At 45.5% G+C, this 18,090-nt stretch overlaps 2 protein-coding genes across 2 annotated transcripts in view; one reads left to right on the top strand and one right to left on the bottom strand.

Moving 5' to 3' along the window:
• SLC36A1 (solute carrier family 36 member 1) overlaps positions 1-18,090 on the top strand; it is a 100,660-nt gene that overhangs the window by 68,196 nt on the left and 14,374 nt on the right. The gene's annotated exons all lie outside the window — the stretch shown is intronic.
• Positions 85-18,090, bottom strand: part of FAT2 (FAT atypical cadherin 2) — a gene marked incomplete at both ends in the record, with an annotated part of 73,294 nt that continues 55,288 nt past the window's right edge. The window contains 4 exons of the mRNA XM_082620879.1: positions 85-623; positions 1,650-2,107; positions 4,376-4,529; positions 7,005-7,446. Coding sequence (XP_082477005.1) covers positions 85-623; positions 1,650-2,107; positions 4,376-4,529; positions 7,005-7,446 — 1,593 coding nt within the window. The remainder of the gene's footprint in view (positions 624-1,649; positions 2,108-4,375; positions 4,530-7,004; positions 7,447-18,090) is intronic.

Here is an 18,090-nt window from a genome sequence, read left to right as displayed (position 1 = left end):
CCCCAGCCATGCTCAACTCGCTCCCCGCCAGACAGGGGAAGGTGCCAAGTCCTCGGCCTCCCCCGTGCCTCCGTCTGAGGGCAGCTAGAACATGACCTCCTCACAGCTCCCATAATCACTCTCCACCATGTCAGAGCCCTCATAGTTGGGGGGGGCCTGGGGCTGGCTCCGGACCATGGGATGCCCGCCCCCTACCTCGCAGTCAGCATAAGAGGGCCCGGCCCGGCTGAGGCGCATGCTCACCCCCTTGTAGCCCCCTTCTGCCAGGCAGGGCCCTGGCCCTCCTGCTCCCTGCTGGAACTGCGAGTGGTAGTAGCTGATAGCTGTGTACTCATTGAGACAGGGGGCCAGCAGGTGCTCCCGGGGACTGGGGGGCCGTCGGGGGATCAGATCTTCCAGGTTCTGGTTGCTGTAACGGGGTGGGAGGGGTGCTCGCTTGTTTTCCATCTCCAGTGGGAAGGGGAAGCCCCCGTAGAGGCCAGTGGGGTCCGGCATCACAGCTGGGTTCCGGTGGCAGCGAGGTGATGGCGGCAGAGGGCCGGGGGTCCCTTCGGAGTGGGGATATTCCCAGCGTTCCTTCCTGGAGTAAGTTGGGGGCCGGACTGTGGCTCCACCTGGGTACACTGAAAGGGAACAGCAAGATAGGGTGAGCTCTGAGTTTCCCTGGTGAAAGTTCCAGCTGGCCTTAGAGCTGCTCTACATGACTTAGCATGTGGTACAGATGGGCCGAGGAGTCGGTGGGTAATATTAATATCTAGAATCCAATGGGGCCAAGTTCAAAGCCAGAGGTTTAACTCAAAGCCAGCCCATCTTGTAAATTTGTGCCACTGATCCAAGGGTCAGTGAATTAGGGAAGAATCTGCATGGCTCCATGCATCCCACCCCCATTCCTGGAGACAGCAGCTCTATCCCAAGTCCTACTGGTGAGTTTTGTCTCCTTACTTGAAGGAAACAAACATATATTTTGGACTAGGAGGTGTGATGGCATCTATCACAGAGGGTGATTAAATGAGATGTGGCTTGGAAGGTTGGAGATCAGGCATCCTTGGTCCTACCTCTGTCCCTGCTACTGAATAGTTGGGTGAGTTAGAATAAGTCACTGTGTCTTTATGGGTCCCAATTACCCTACTGGCAGAAAGAGCAAATACTTGTTTTAACTATTACTGAATAAGCCAGAAAATATAAAGTGCTTTACAAATTCACCTCCTTTTGAGCCGAAGATGAGAGGGGGTGAAGGTCCCTCCTCTGGGTCAGCCAGGTCTGGCCCAAGGCTGCTGTGTACCTCTAGACTGGGCAACCAGAAGCTTGGACGACTTCCTCTCTTTCCCTTTCCAGAAAAGCATAAATATACAGAAGCCCCCTTTTCACCTCAGGGATCCTACCCACCCCATCCAGGGTCTACAGGTTTCTGCCATGGCCATCAATCCTGTGGAATGTCTTGGAATTTAGAGGAGTAGATCATAGTACAGTGGAATGAGGCACAGCCTCTGAGTCCAGAGGCCTGGGATCTGGTGCAGCCCAGTAGTGCACCATGACCTTGACCACATCCCTTCATGGACTGCATGGTGGCTCAGATAATGGAGTGTTTCAGTCTATTACCCTGTTCCATCAATCCCAGAGGCTAACTAAAGGCCTGTGGCTGTACTGACCCATCTCCTCGCCTGACCAGGTCCTCTTAATGATGGCCTCATTGTCAGAGTGGGAGGAGACCGCCACCGGCGGGAGTCTGGGAGGCACGCTGCAGACCACTGGTCGTTGCTTAGAGCTGGGTCCAAAAGTGCCGAATTCATTTGGAGCTGAGGTCTTGCTGGGCTCCACTTGGTTCAGGTTGTTGCAGGTGCTTGTGCTCAGGGGGTTGAGCTCAATGGCAGGTGTGGCTTGGGTGTCAACACCAACACTCCTGGCCAGGAGGTCTGGGTCCTCCATGGCCACCGGCTTGTGGGACTTGCAACGGCGGCAGTAGAAGAGAAGCCCAGCAGAGATTATGACGATGACCAGTAGGACCACTATGATGATCAGAATCTCCTGCTGTCCCCAGTCTCCCCTTTTGATCTCAGGGGTGACAAGACAGTGTCCTTCTGAGCAGCCCCTTGATTCCATTTCACACCTGCAAACACAGAGAAGTAGTCAGGGGACTGAGTCACTATACTGCCCTTTCCATGTCCCCTCTTAAAAGATGTATGGGATAAAAACCCCTGCACTCAAGCCTGCCTCTCCAATTTCCCACCAAAAAAAAAAAAAAGTAATTATCACACATATCAACACATCAACTTCAGTTTCACATCATCCTCTACCAGTGAGGCATGAGACTCAGCAATACCCTTGTTCATGACCATTTGAATCTAGGCTCTGGGCAAGTCCATTATGTTCCACCCGTGAGATCTAGGCATTGGATACACTGCCTACAACTGAGGTCAAATTTCCAATCATATACTGCGATAGAGGCAGCCAGCAACCTAGCTGTCCTTTGGGTCAGAGTCCCAGATACAAGTCAGCAGTCACCCAGCAATGGCAACCAGGCGCCAGTGTTCCCTCCGTCCCTCACCAGGAGGTTGCACACAGCTCCACACAGCCCTCACACGGGACAGCTTTCTCAGAGAGAACACCTAGAACCATAGGACCTCTCAGATCACCTTCAGCTTGGCTTTCATTGGTGTGAGGCTCCTAGGAGACTTCTATAGTCAGCTTTACCTACTTTTTAAAAAATAGATCTTTATTGGAGTATAATTGCTTCACAGTACTGTGTTAGTTTCTGTGGCGCAACAAAGCGAATCAGTCATATGCTTATACATGTCCCCATATCCCCTCCCTCTTGAGCCTCCCTCCCCCCATCCCACCCCTCTAGGTCACCGCAAAGCACCGAGCCGATCTCCCTGTGCTATGCTGCTGCTTCCCACCAGCCAACTATTTTACATTCGCTAGTGTATATATGTCGATGATACTCTCATTTCGCCCCAGCTTCGCCCTCCCACCCCGTGTCTTCAAGTCCATTTTCTATGTCTACCTCTTTGTTCCTGCCCTGCAACTAGGTTCATCAGTACCATATGTTGTTGTTTTTTTTAGATTCCATATATATGCATTAGCATACTTTTGAGGGACATTGGGAAAGGCTCCCCCCATCCCACGTGAGTCCCAGTGCCTGAAATTTCACCACCAACAGTTTGTCCTTTGGGTTATACGTTGGCCTCCCCAAATTCTCTTTTAAAATGCAAACACCACTTTCAGCCAGGAAGTGTCCCCTAACACAATGGTCCCCAACCTTTTAGGCACCAGGGACCAGTTTCATGGAAGACAGTTTTTCCATGGACCTGTGTGGGGAGGGTATGGTTCAGGTTCAGGCAGTAATGTGAGCGATGGGGAGTGATCGGGAGCAGCAGATGAAGCTCCGCTCGCTCACTCGCCACTCACCTCCTGCTGTGCGGCCCGGTTCCTAACAGGCCTCGGACCGGTCCTTGGCCGAGTGTTGGGGACCCCTGCCCTAACACATCTACTGGATGGAGAGAATTCCCTGCTGCAGAGTGAGGCGCACAGTGGGGCTGGAAATGCCAGGTGCTGAGAGAAAGGACTTGGATCTTAAACACACGGGGGAGCCTTGGACAAGCCCTTTCCTTCTCTGGGCCTCAGTTTCCTCATCTGTAAATTGGGTGGATGGACTATATCATTGGATCTCTTATGCACCCACTGACAGCAAGGGGGTACCTTGGGAGCTTGTTGTAAATAGAATCCTTGGCCTCCTTCCTTGGAGATTCCAGTTTAGTTGGTCCAGGAATCTGTATTTTTCACAAGTCTCCCTCATGATTTTTAAAGGTTTCCAAGTTGGGGAGCCATAAAACCAGAGAATTGCCAAAGCCTCTTTACACCTAGGATTCTAGGGATGATTCTCCTTCCCTTACAACCCCCCAGGCCAGTATAATACAAGGCACAGGTAACTAGTGGTGGGGTTTGAGAACCACAGCAGTGCCTGTATCAAGTGCAATCATTACCCCCAGGCTGCTTTCTGGAAAGTCACAGTCCAGAGCAAGAGAATAAGAACTTTAGCTACTTTCAGACTTCGGCAAAGATCAGAACTGCCCGAAGATCTGGTAGGAATAGCAGATTCCTTGGCCCCAGCCTAGTGAGTCCAATTCAGTAGGTTCAGAATAGGGCTTGGGAAATCTGTCTTTTTAACGAGCACCTCCCCTCCCAGGGTGTTCTGATGCAGGTGGTGGGAGGGAGAAGCCTTGACACGTGGAAAAGACCAAGAAGCCAGGTAACCAGAGCACTCAGCCCCTGGCTGCCCATTGGCCTCTCTAGGGGTCAGAGTGCAGAGGTCATCCCCCAGTGGTGCCACACTCAGGGAGAGGAACCAATGGCAGGGGACCCCTCCTGTGCTTACCTGTCTCCCATGTAGGGGTGAGGGCAGATACAGGGGGCTCCTTCGGGGGAAGAGATGCAAGTTCCACCTTCCAGGCAGGGCATCGAAGTGCAGTTCTCCTTCCTTTGTTCACAGTGCCTCCCGGAGAACTGTGAGGGGCACGTGCAGACATAGCCTGGGGAGAAGGGCAGGGCCGTGAGAGAGCACTCTGGTCCAGTAGCCCCAGGGGACAGGTCCTCCAGGATGGAGGGGGGCCTCGTGTGTTTGCAGATCCCAGTGTCCACACTTAGTTATTGAGCGCCTCTCTCTGCCACACGCACCGTGGTAGGCACCAGTGCCCTGCTGGACAAGAAGACTGGATCCCTGCCCTCAAACAACTTACAGACTACAGAGAACAGGCATCTAAAGGATAATAATGGGTATCGTCATCCTAGACAACACCACTTATTGTAATCTTTGTTCTCAGAATCTTCACGTATTAGCTCATTTGATCCTCCCGACAGCCCTGAGATTGGTTACTGGTATTGTCCTCATCAGGGACAGGTACAAGTTGATGGCAGGTCAGGGAATGAGGCTCAGGGAATGCATGACATTTGCTCAAGGTCACACAGCAAGCAAATGGCAATTTGGGGGTTCAAACTGAGACAGTTATAGATAATATCAGTATATTAGTAATTAGCATAAAAATTAGTTTTATTGAAGGGAAGCGTTGGGGGAAGGAGTTAGCCTAAACTAGGCACCAGGGGAGGTTTCCTGGAGGAGGTGATATTTTAGTTGAGACCTGAAGGTTGAGTAAAAATTAGCCAGGCAAAAAGATAAAGGGGCAAAGAGGAAGATGTTTCAGGCAGAGGAGAACGTGTGCAAAGGTTTGGAGGAGAGGGTGTGGCACGTCACCAGGGTGGACCAGCAGTTGAGAGGGGCCAGGACATAGGAGCCACAGGCAGGAATTAGGAATTGGGACTCCATCTGAACGGCAAGGGGAAGCCACTGCAAGATTCCAAGCAGGAAAGCTATGTGCTCATATCTACATTGTATAAAGATCTCTCTGGTGCCCTGCTGGAAGATGCTAGTGGAGGGAGAGAAGCAGGAGAGCAGGGAGGTGGCTGGTGCAGAAGAAAAGAAGAGAGGTGATGGGGGCTGGGGTCAGACCAATGGCAGTGGGGATGCAGAAGTGATGGACTCCTTGGGTATCTTAGGTAGAAGTGACAGTATTATTTGTCAGGCAAAGATTAGAAAATGGGAGAATGTCAAGTGTTGACAGAGATGTAGGTGACTAGGAATCTCATGCACTTGCTGGTGGAAGTACAGACTGCTGCGGCCATGCTGGACAGCAGTCTGACCCGATTTAGTCAAAGTAACTATTTGCATACTCTGGGTATGTGAATTCCATCTCTGGGTGGTGCGTATGTATGTGTGTATGTGTGAAAAGTTCTCACATAGGTTTGTAAGATGACGTGGGAGGATGTTCAGTGCAGCATTGTTGATGGAAGTGGGATGTCCATTGCTGGGACAGTCCAGAGGGGAAAGGTGAGCGCGTGCACACCTTGGAGTATTGAGCCGCAATTAAAAGCAATGAATAAGAATTACTCATGGCAGCGTGGATGGAAAAGTGTAAAACATATATAAGTTAGAAATTCAAGCATGTGAAAAACAGTTCTTACATTTTGTAAGAACTCATTTTAAAACTTTAAATGTTTGCCTATGGGTTTGAGGAAGGGAGAAGGCAGTGGAGTATAAAGGGCAATAAGAAAGAGAAACTGGGCTTCCCTGGTGGCGCAGTGGTTAAGTGTCCGCCTGCCAATGCAGGGGACACGGGTTCGTGCCCCGGTCCGGGAGGATGCCGCAGAGCAACTAAGCCCATTCGCCACAATTACTGGAGCCTGCGTTCTAGAGCCCATGAGCCACAACTACTGAGGCCTGCATGCCTAGACCCTCTGCTCCGCAACAAGAGAAGCCACCGCAATGAGAAGCCCGCGCACTGCAACGAGGAGTAGCCCCCGCTTGTCACAACTAGAGAAAGCCCGCACACAGCAACGAAGACCCAACACAGCCAATAAATAAATAAATAAATAAATAAATAAATAAATAAATAAAATTTAGGGAAAAAAAGAGGGAGAGAGAAACTTAGCATGCACCAATGATGGCACTGAGATGTGTGATGACTTCAGCCTTCTACATCAGAGGTCCCCATTCGTACCCTTCCCCCATCCAAAAAAAAAAAAAGGAGAAAGAAAGATAGTTCTCGTTGAGGGAGAAAGAAGACTACTGGCCTCCCCTGGTAGGGGGCCAGTAGACCTAGCAGATGCTAGCTCGTTACTCACCAGACAGTAAGGGGAAGAGGGAGATATTTTCACTGAGATCTGCACCCTGAGCATGCCTCTCGCTTAACAGCCCTGTGACCTTGGGTGAGTTCCTTTACCTCTCTGGGTATCCCTTACATAGCCCAGTGGTTTCCTGAGCAGTAAAATGGAGCTTTAATGGCTCTCTTCTCTGCCCACGCCCCCCACCCCGCCCCGCTCCCTCCCTTATGAGACTGTGGTGGAGGAATCGGCTTGGTAAACTCTATGGTGATACACGATTGCTAGTTCAGCCTGGCAGGGTCCTCTGCAGAGCCTCCTGGGATAAGCCTCAGGGTCAGCCCTAGCCTTACCTGCCCCGCGGGTCTGTGAGCACTTTCCACCGTTGAGACATGGGTTCTGGCTGCACTGGTCACTGTGGAGGCAACACTGGGTGAGGGCCCGCCTCTCCAGCATGCCCGCCACCTTCTTGCCATGGGCCAGCAGCTCCAGCGCCTCTCCGTTGATCATGACAGCATCCAGGCAGCCTTCGAAGCCCTGGGAGACATTTGGGAAAGAATGCAAGAGGACGAGGCCACCCAGATAGAGGTCCCTTTCAGGCCTCAGACTCCAGCAGTTCTCTGGGAGCGCAAGGGAGGCGTTGGCTGCACTGTCAACCAACAGGTGAATGGAAGTATCTGTCTCCTCCACCAGAATGGAGTGCCACTCTTGGTCATTCACACGAGACCGGGAGGAAAGATTTCTGTAGAAGCCACCTGGGCAATGGTATTCCAGCTGGAGCACTCCATCCACCAGCTGTAAAGAAAATCCAAATGGCCATCAGCAAAGCCAAGAAGTACTTATAAAAATCCCTGCTCAGAAGCTGCCAGTGCAAAGAATGTTAGTTTATTTTCACAGGTAGGAGGGATAGTGTTTGGTGATTTTCAAGGCTGTTTTAGACATTGTATTTGTAGAGTACAGAAACCCTCAAAGTGCTCTTCTATGGTTTCATTTGGCCCTTGCTGCTCTCCATGGGATGGCCTGGGCAGGGATGATATCTCCATTTCAGAGATGAGGAAACCGAGGCCCAGAGATGCCTTGCTGATCAAGACCCTGTCTTTTGGATTCTTCTTCACAGGCCTCTCCAGTATTCTATACTCCTCAGCCTTCAGGGATACCAAAAACCTCCCTCTCACCCCCACTCCCTTACTCAACAGTTCAACAGTTCTTGAAGTGGGTCTCTAAGACGATTTCAGGGCATCTACAAGGTGAAACTATTTTCATAATAATCCAAGACATTATTTGCCTCTTCTACTCTGATTCTGTCACAAATATACAGTGGTGATCTCTAGACATGCGCTATCACAACAGATAAAGGCAGAAGTAGGTATGAGCCAGCTAGCTTCTATTAAGCCAGATGTAAGAGAAATTTGCAAAAATGTATAACAATGCCACTCTTTTTTTCATTATGGAAAATGGAACAATTTTTCCTAAAAATATGGTATTTATGTTAACGTGTAATGGGTTTCTTGTTATTTTAAAACTTCTCCATTTTAATTTCTAATAATGAAAATGCCAATAGCTGTTACCCACATAAACAAAACTTCCCTATGATCCTCGATTATTTTTAAGAGTATAAAAAGTCCCAAAATCAAAAAGTCTGAGAATCACTGGGTTAGAACATTTTAGTTCCCCTCACCCTCAAGAAGTGGGACTACTTGTGGCCAAATAGTTTTCCTGTCACTCTGGGTTAGGTAGCACTTTCTCTGGGTGAAACGTGAAGATCTAACCCAGTGTTTTCCAGAAGTTGGACATTTGTACACCATCTTCCCGATTTTTGCCCTGGTTGAATTCTACCTATACCTTTATTTCCTTAAAAAGAAAACAGTATTATTACAGTAAATAGAAAACCAATATAACTTGCCATTAAGAAAAGACAATGACATAAATAAGTACAACTTATACAAAACATTGTCATTAAATCACTCCTTTCACTTACCTAGGATCACAGATCTGTTGATCCCTCCATCTTTTCACTATCTCTCCCCTCTGTAATGTCCTCATTCCTCTCCTTACCAATCTTAAATTCCATAGCCAAACTCCTGTCCCTCTTTTACTTGGTAGAACTCACTTGGCAAATACACAAATCCGGTAAAATCCAACTCTCCCTCTATATATAAGTATCATGGAGCTGAACATGGCTGGAGAAAAACACACAGCTTTTGCTTATTGGTCTCCCTTTAATTTCATGACCATGAGTCTCAAATGAGCCCTTCATGCTACCCAACGATCGTACTACCTTGCTTAGTCCCCTCACTCTCTCAGATGACTATTTTCACAACTTCTCTCTCCTCAGACCCTTAATGCCTCTCTCCCCATCCTCGCTCTCAGCAATCAGATGGAAACTTCCAGGCACTCTCACCATCATATCTGTCCACGTTTTCCAAAGCCAATCTCTCCATTCATGCACTAGATCCCACCCCACCCCCCTTACCTCCTAAAGGACAAGATGCCACTGACTTTCCTTTCTCCTTCCTACATCTTTGTTCACTCTCTACTGGATCATCCCAGTCATCATACAAACATGCTGTTATTGTTCAAATCTTTAAAAAAAAAAAGTTTTCTTGAACCCACTTTTCCTGCCAGATAGCACTTTCTTTCTTTGCTTTCCCTTTGCAGCAAAATTCTACCCCCACCCATCATGACACTGAAACCACTGGTGTCAGGGTACTCAGCGTCCTTTGTGTTGCCAAATTCAATGATTGATATCACTTCCCATCTTACTTGACCTCTCAGCAGCATATTACACAGCTGATCACTGCTTCCTTCTTGATACACATCCCTCATTTGGCTTCCCAGATACAATACTCTCTTGGTTTTTCTCCAACATCATTGGTTGTATCTTTTCATTCTCCTTTACTGGATCCTCCTCTTCCCCAACCTCTCAGTATTGGAGTATCTCAGGGATAAATCCTCAGTCTACTCTCTTTTCAGTCTACACTCTTTGGTGATCTCCCCAGTCTCATGGCTTTGAATACTATGTATATGTGGAAGAATCCCAGATCTTCATCTCCAGCCAGACCTTTCCTGCTAGATTTTGTTTGTCCAGCTCCACTAGTAGGTCTAATAGTCTTCTCAAGCTCATATGTCCAAAACGGAACTCCTGGTCATCCCCCTTCCCCAACCTACTCCACCTGTATCCTTGCCCGCGTCTGTTGGCAGCGGCTCCATTCCTTCAGCTTGCTCAGGTCAACATCTTACTCCTTGATTTCTCTCCCAGCCCTCATTCAGTTCATCAGGAAGTCCTGTTGACCTTACCTTCAATATCTCTCCAGAATCTGAACTCTTTTTCCCAGTTCCACTGTCATTCCCCTGATCTAAACTGCCATCAGCTCTCACCAGAATTACTGCCTTTTGGCTGGGTCTCTCCACTTCCTTCTTTGTTCCTCTAAAATCTATTCTTAACACAGTAGCCACGAGGACCCTTTTTGCATATGTCACACCATGTTAATTCTCTGCTCAAAACCTTCTAATGCCCCCCACTTTGCTCAGAATAAAACTCAAAGTCCTTAAATAGCCTATGAGACCTTTATAGATATGACCCCATCCTATTACATCTCTGAACTCAACTCCTGCTACTACTGTCCCCTTGCTCACTTCACTCAAGCCATATTGACGTCTGAGCTGTTCCTTAAACATGCCAAGCAATCTCCTGCCAATGACTATACCCTCTACCTAGAATGCTGTTCCCCCAGAAGTCTACATGGCTAACTACCTCACCCCCTTCAAATTATTGTTCAATTATCACCTCAATGAAGCCTTCCCTCACCACCTTACTTAAAATTGCTACTTCCCACAAAAGGGCAGAATACAAGCATCATCTCCTCCACTCTGGCTTGGTAGACAACATAACAGTTAGAGGCTCATCTTTATTGAGGGAGAAAAGAAGCTATAATACAGAATGTACCAGGCACCTTCAAGATGGTGGAGGAGTAAGACGTGGAGATCACCTTCCTCCCCACAAATACATCAAAACTACATCTACATGTGGAACAACTCCTACAGAACACTGGCAGAAGACCTCAGACTTCCCAAAACCTTTGCTTTTGCCTTTGTCTTAGGGTTCTCTCTGTCCATTTTTTTTTGTTGTTGTTGTTGTTTTTTATAGTATAGTTTTTAGGGCTTGTTATCATTGGTGGATTTGTTTTTTGGTTGGTTGCTCTCTTTTTTTACTTTTAAAGTTTTTTATTTTTAATATTTTTTTATTTTAATAACTTTATTTTATTACTTTTTCTTTTTTTTTTTTGAATGTAGAAGCATTTAGGAGAATCCAGCTATATTTTATTAAGCCAGACATGAAAGACATTTGCAAAGATGTAAAACAATGCCATTATCAGTAATTTTTAAAATACTGCTTTTCAAAAATTATGTTATTTATGTGAACATGAATTGGGCTTATTACTCTTTTCTAAATGGATTAACAAACAGCTATTTTAAGTGTTTCATGGTTTTAATTTCTAACAGGGTAAACATCACTAGATATAACTCATGTTAACAAAAGCTCTTTGGGCTTCTTTCTTTTTGGGGGGCTTCTTTCTTTCGTTCTTTTTCCTCCCTTTTCTTCTGAGCCATGTGGCTGACAGGGTCTTGCTGCTCTGGCCGGGTGTCAGGCCTGAGCCTCTGAGGTGGGAGAGGTGAGTTCAGGACATTGGTCCACCAGAGACCTCCCAGCCCCATGTAATATCAAATGGCAAAATCTCTCCCAGACATCTCCATCTCAACACTAAGACCCAGCTGCACTCAACGTCCAGCAGTCTACAGTGCTGGACACCCTGTGTCAAACAACTAGCAAGACAGGAACACAACCCCACCCGTTAGCAGAGAGGCTGCCTAAAAATCATAAGGTCACAGACACCCCCCAAAACACACCACCGGACGTGGTCCTACCCACCAGAAAGACAAGATCCAGTCTCATCCACCAGAACACAGGCACCAGTCCCCTCCACCAGGAAGCCTACACAACCCCCTGAACCAACCTTACCCACTGGGAGAAGACATCAAAAACAACAGGAACTACGAACCTGCAGCCTGAGAAAAGGAGACACCAAACACAGTAAGTTAAGCAAATTGAGAAGACAGAGAAACACACAGCAGATGAAGGAGCAAGGTAAAAACACACTGGATCAAACAAATGAAGAGGAAATATGCAGTCTACCAGAAAAAGAATTTAGAGTAATGATAGTAAAGATGATCCAAAATCTTGAAAATAGAATGGAGAAAATAAAAGACACGTTTAACAAGGACCTAGAAGAGGTAAAGAGCAAACAAACAATGATAAACAAGACAATAAATGAAATTAAAAGTTCTCTAGAAGGAATCAATAGCAGAATAACTGAGGCAGAAGAACGGATAAGTGACCTGGAAGGTAAAATAGGGGAAATAACTACCACAGAGCAGAATAAAGAAAAAAGAATGAAAAGAATTGAGGACAGTCTCAGAGACTTCTGGGACAACATTAAATGCACCAACATTCGAATTATAGGGGTCCCAAAAGAAGAAGAAGAAAAAAAGGGACTGAGAAAATATTTGAAGAGATTATAGCTGAAAACTTCCCTCATATGGGAAAGGAAATAGTCAATCAAGTCAAGGAAGAGCAGAGAGTCCCATACAGGATAAATCCAAGGAGAAACACGCCAAGACACATATTAATCAAACTATCCAAAATTAAATACAAAGAAAAAATATTAAAAGCAGCAAGGGAAAAGCAACAAATAACATACAAGGGAATCCCCAGAAGGTTAACAGCTGATCTTTCATCAGAAACTCTGCAAGCCAGATGGGAGTGGCAGGACATATTTAAAGTGATGAAAGGGAAAACCTACAACCAAGATTACTCTACCCAGCAAGATTCTCATTCAGATTCGACAGAGAAATTAAAACCTTTACAGACAAGCAAAAGTTAAGAGAATTCAGCACCACCAAACCAGCTTTACAACAAATGCTAAAGGAACTTCTTTAGGAAGGAAACCCAAGAGAAGGAAAAGATCTACAATAATAAACCCAAAACAATTAAGAAAATGGTAATAGGAACATACATATCGATAACTACCTTAAATGTAAATGGATTAAATGCTCCAACCAAAATACATAGACTAGCTGAATGCGTACAAAACCAAGATCCATATATATGCTGGCTACGAGAGACCCACTTCAGACCTAGAGACACATACAGACTGAAAGTGAGGGGATGGAAAAAGATACTCCATGCAAATGGAAATCAAAAGAAAGCTGGAGTAGCAATTCTCATATCAGACAAAATAGACTTTAAAATAAAGACTATTACAAGAGACAAAGAAGGACACTACATAATGATCAAGGGATCAATCCAACAAGAAGATATAACAATTGTAAATATTTATGCACCCAACATAGGAGCACCTCAATACATAAGGCAAATGCTAACAGCCATAAAAGGGGAAATCGACAGAAACACAATCATAGTAGGGGACTTTAACACCCCACTTTCGCCAATGGACAGATCATCCAAAATGAAAATAAATAAGGAAACACAAGCTTTAAATGATACATTAAACAAGAAGGACTTAATTGATATTTATAGGACATTCCATCCAACAACAGCAGAATACACTTTCTTCTCAAGTGCTCATGGAACATCTCCAGGATAGATCATATTTTACGTCACAAATCAAGCCTTAGTAAATTTAAGAAAATTGAAATCGTATCAAGGATCTTTTCTGACCACAACGCTATGAGACTAGATATCAATTACAGGAAAAAATCTGTAAAAAATACAAACACATGGAGGCTAAACAATACACTATTGAATAAGCAAGAGATCACTGAGGAAATCAAAAAATACCTAGAAACAAATGACAACGAAAACACAATGACCCAAAACCTGTGGGATGCAGCAAAAGCAGTTCTAAGAGGGAAATATATAGCAATAAAATCCTACCTCAAGAAACAAGAAACATCTCAAATAAACAATCTAACCTTACACCTAAAGAAATTAGAGAAAGAAGAGCAAAAAAAGACCCCAAAGTTAGCAGAAGGAAAGAAATCATAAAGATCAGATCAGAAATAAATGAAGAAGAAATGAATGAAATGATAGCAAAGATCAATAAAACTAAAAGCTGATTCTTTGAGAAGATAAACAAAATTAATAAACCATTAGCCAGACTCATCAAGAAAAAAAGGGAGAAGACTCAAATCAACAGAATTAGAAATGAAAAAAGAGAAGTAAAAACTGACACTGCAGAAATACAAAGGATCATGAAAGATTCCTACAGGCAACTATATGCCAATAAAATGGACAACCTGGAAGAAATGGACAAATTCTTAGAAAAGCACAACCTGCCAAGACTGAACCAGGAAGAAATAGAAAATATAAACAGACTAATCACAAGCACTGAAATTGAAACTGTGATTAAAAATCTTCCAGCAGACAAAAGCCCAGGACTAGATGGCTTCACAGGCAAATTCTATCAAACATTTAGAGAAGAGCTAACACCTATCCTTCGCAAATCTTCCAAAATATAACAGAGGGAGGAACACTCCCAAACTCATTCTATGAGACTACCATCACCCTGATACCAAAACCCGACAAAGACGTCACCCAAAAAGAAAACTACAGGCCGATATCACTGATGAATATGCAAAAATCCTCAACAAAATACTAGCAAACAGAATCCAACAGCACATTAAAAGGATCATACAGCATGATCAAGTGGGGTTTATCCCAGGAATGCAAGGATTCTTCAATATACACAAATCAATCAATGTTATAAACCGTATTAACAAATGGAAGGATAAAAATCATATGATCATCTCAATAGATGCAGAAAAAGCTTTTGACAATATTCAACACCCATTTATGATAAAAACCCTCCAGAAAGTAGGCATAGAGGGAACTTACCTCAACATAATAAAGTCCATATATGACAAACCCACAGCCAACATCGTTCTCAGTGGTGAAAAACTGAAACCATTTCCACTAAGATCAGGAACAAGACAAGGTTGCCCACTCTCCCCACAATTACTCAACATAGTTTTGGAAGTTTTAGCCACAGCAATCAGAGATGAAAAAGAAATAAAAGGAATCCAGAGGACTTCCGGGTAAGATGGCGGAAGAGTAAGACGCGGAGATCACCTTCCTCCCCACGGATACACCAGAAATACAGCTACACGTGGAACAACTCCTACAGAACACCTACTGAACGCTGGCAGAAGACCCCAGACCTCCCAAAAGGCAAGAAACTCCCCACATACCTGGGTAGGGCAAAGCGGAGAGATCCGCACACAGAGGATCGGTGCCGAGCAGCACTCACCAGCCCGAGAGGCTTGTCTGCTCGCCCGCCGGGGCACGCAGCGCTGGAAGCTGAGGCTCGGGCTTCGGTCAGAGCGCAGGGAGAGGACTGGGGCTGGTGGCGAGAACTCAGCCTGAAGGGGGCTAATGTGCCACAGCTAGCCGGGAGGGAGTCCGGGAAAACTCTGGAGCTGCCGAAGAGGCAAGAGACTTTTTCTTCCCTCTTGGTTTCCTGGTGCGCGAGGAGAGGGGATTAAGAGCGCTGCTTAAAGGGGCTCCACGGACGGGCGCGAGTCGCGACTGAAAGCGCGGAGCCCAGTGACAGGCGTGGGGCGCTGGGGCTGCTGCTGCCGCCGCCAAGAAGCCTGTGTGCGAGCGCAGGTCACTGCCCACACCGCCCTTCCGGGAGCCTGTGCAGCCCGCCACTGCCGGGGTCCCGGGATCCAGGGGCGGCTTCCCTGGGAGAACGCACGGCGCGCCTCGGGCTGGTGCAACGTCACGCCGACCTCTGCCGCTGCAGGCTCGCCCCGCACTCCCTGCCCCTCCCTCCCTCCCGGCCTGAGTGAGCCAGAGTCCCCGAAGAGGCTGCTCCTTTAACCCTGTCCTATCTGAGCGAAGAACAGACGCCCTCCGGCGACCTACACGCAGAGGCGGGGCCAAATCCAAAGCTGAGACCTAGGAGCTGTGAGAACAAAGAAGAGAAAGGGAAACCTCTCCCAGCAGCCTCAGAAGCAGCGGATTAAAGCTCCACAATCAACTTGATGTACCCTGCATCTGTGGAATACATGAATAGACAACACATCATCCCAAATTGAGGAGCCCGGAGTCAGTGCTGTGCCTCTGAGGTGGGAGAGCCAACTTCAGGACACTGGTCCACAAGAGACCTCCCAGCTCCACATAATATCAAACGGCGAAAATCTTCCAGAGATCTCCATCTCAACACCAGCACCCAGCTTCACTCAACGACCAGCAGGCTACAGTGCTGGACACCCTAAGCCAAACAACTAGCAAGACAGGAACACAACGCCACCCATTAGCAGAGAGGTGGCCTAAAATCATAAAAAGTCCACAGACACCCCAAAACACACCACCAGACGTGGACCTGCCCACCAGAAAGACAAGATCCAGCCTCATCCACCAGAACACAGGCACTAGTCCCCTCCACCAGGAAGCCTACACAACCCACTAAACCAACCTTAGCCACTGGGGACAGACACCAAAAACAACAGGAACTACGAACCTGCAGCCTGCAAAAAGGAGACCCCAAACACAGTAACATAAGCAAAATGAGAAGACAGAAAAACACACAGCAGGAGAAGGAGCAAGATAAAAACCCACCAGACCTAACAAATGAAGAGGTAATAGGCACTCTACCTGAAAAAGAATTCAGAATAATGATGGTAAAGATGATCCAAGATTCTATTTCCCAGATCCAAAATCTTGGAAATAGAATAGACAAAATGCAAGAAACAGTTAACAAGGACCTAGAAGAACTAAAGATGAATCAAGCATCGATTAAAAACACAATACATGAAATAAAAAATAATCTAGATGGGATCAATAGCAGAATAACTGAGGCAGAAGAACGGATAAGTGAGGTGGAAGATAAAATAGTGGAAATAACTGCTGCAGAGCAAAATAAAGAAAAAAGAATGAAAAGAACAGAGGACAGTCTCAGAGACCTCTGGGACAACATTAAACGCACCAACATTCGAATTATAGGGGTTCCAGAAGAAGAAGAGAAAAAGAAAGGGACTGAGAAAATATTTGAAGAGATTATAGTTGAAAACTTCCCTAATATGGGAAAGGAAATAGTTAATCAAGTCCAGGAGGCACAGAGAGTCCCATACAGAATAAATCCAAGGAGAAATACGCCAAGACACATATTAATCAAACTGTCAAAAATTAAACACAAAGAAATCATATTAAAAGCAGCAAGGCAAAAACAACAAATAACACACAAGGGAATCCCCATCAGAATAACAGCTGATCTCTCAGCAGAAACTCTACAAGCCAGAAGGGAGTGGCAGGACATACTTAAAGTGATGAAGGAGAAAAACCTGCAACCAAGATTACTCTACCCAGCAAGGGTCTCATTCAGATTTGATGGAGAAATTAAAACGTTTACAGACAAGCAAAAGCTGAGAGAGTTCAGCACCACCAAACCAGCTTTACAACAAATGCTAAAGGAACTTATCTAGGCAAGAAACACAACAGAAGTAAAAGACCTACAATAATGAACCCAAAACAATTAAGAAAATGGGAATAGGAACATACATATCGATAATTACCTTAAATGTAAACGGATTAAATGCTCCCACCAAAAGACACAGATTGGCTGAATGGATACAAAAACAAGACCCATCTATATGCTGTCTACAAGAGACCCACTTCAGACCTAGAGACACATACAGACTGAAAGTAAGGGGATGGAAAAAGATATTCCATGCAAATGGAAACCAAAAGAAAGCTGGAGTAGCAATTCTCATATCAGACAAAATAGACTTTAAAATAAGGACTACTAGAAGAGACAAAGAAGGACACTACATAATGATCAAGGGATCGATCCAAGAAGAAGATATAACAATTGTAAATATTTATGCACCAAACATAGGAGCACCTCAATACATAAGGCAAATACTAACAGCCATAAAAGGAGAAATCGACAGTAACACACTCATAGTAGGGGACTTTAACACCCCACTTTCACCAATGGACAGATCATCCAAAATGAAAATAAATAAGGAAACACAAGCTTTAAATGATACATTAAACAAGATGGACTTAATTGATATTTATAGGACATTCCATCCAAAAACAACAGAATACACATTTTTCTCAAGTGCTCATGGAACATTCTCCAGGATAGATCATATCTTGGGTCACAAATCAAGCCTTGGTAAATTTAAGAAAATTGAAATTGTATCAAGTATCTTTTCCGACCACAATGCTATGAGACTAGATATCAATTACAGGAAAAGAGCTGTAAAAAATACAAACACATGGAGGCTAAACAATACACTACTTAATAACGAAGTGATCACTGAAGAAATCAAAGAGGAAATTAAAAAATACCTAGAAACAAATGACAATGGAGACACGACGACCCAAAACCTATGGGATGCAGCAAAAGC

This window comes from Mesoplodon mirus (assembly GCF_964341445.2).
Source record: "Mesoplodon mirus genome assembly, chromosome: 5".
Taxonomy (NCBI): Eukaryota; Metazoa; Chordata; class Mammalia; order Artiodactyla; family Ziphiidae; genus Mesoplodon; species Mesoplodon mirus.
This window is presented reverse-complemented; position numbering and strand designations above follow the sequence as displayed.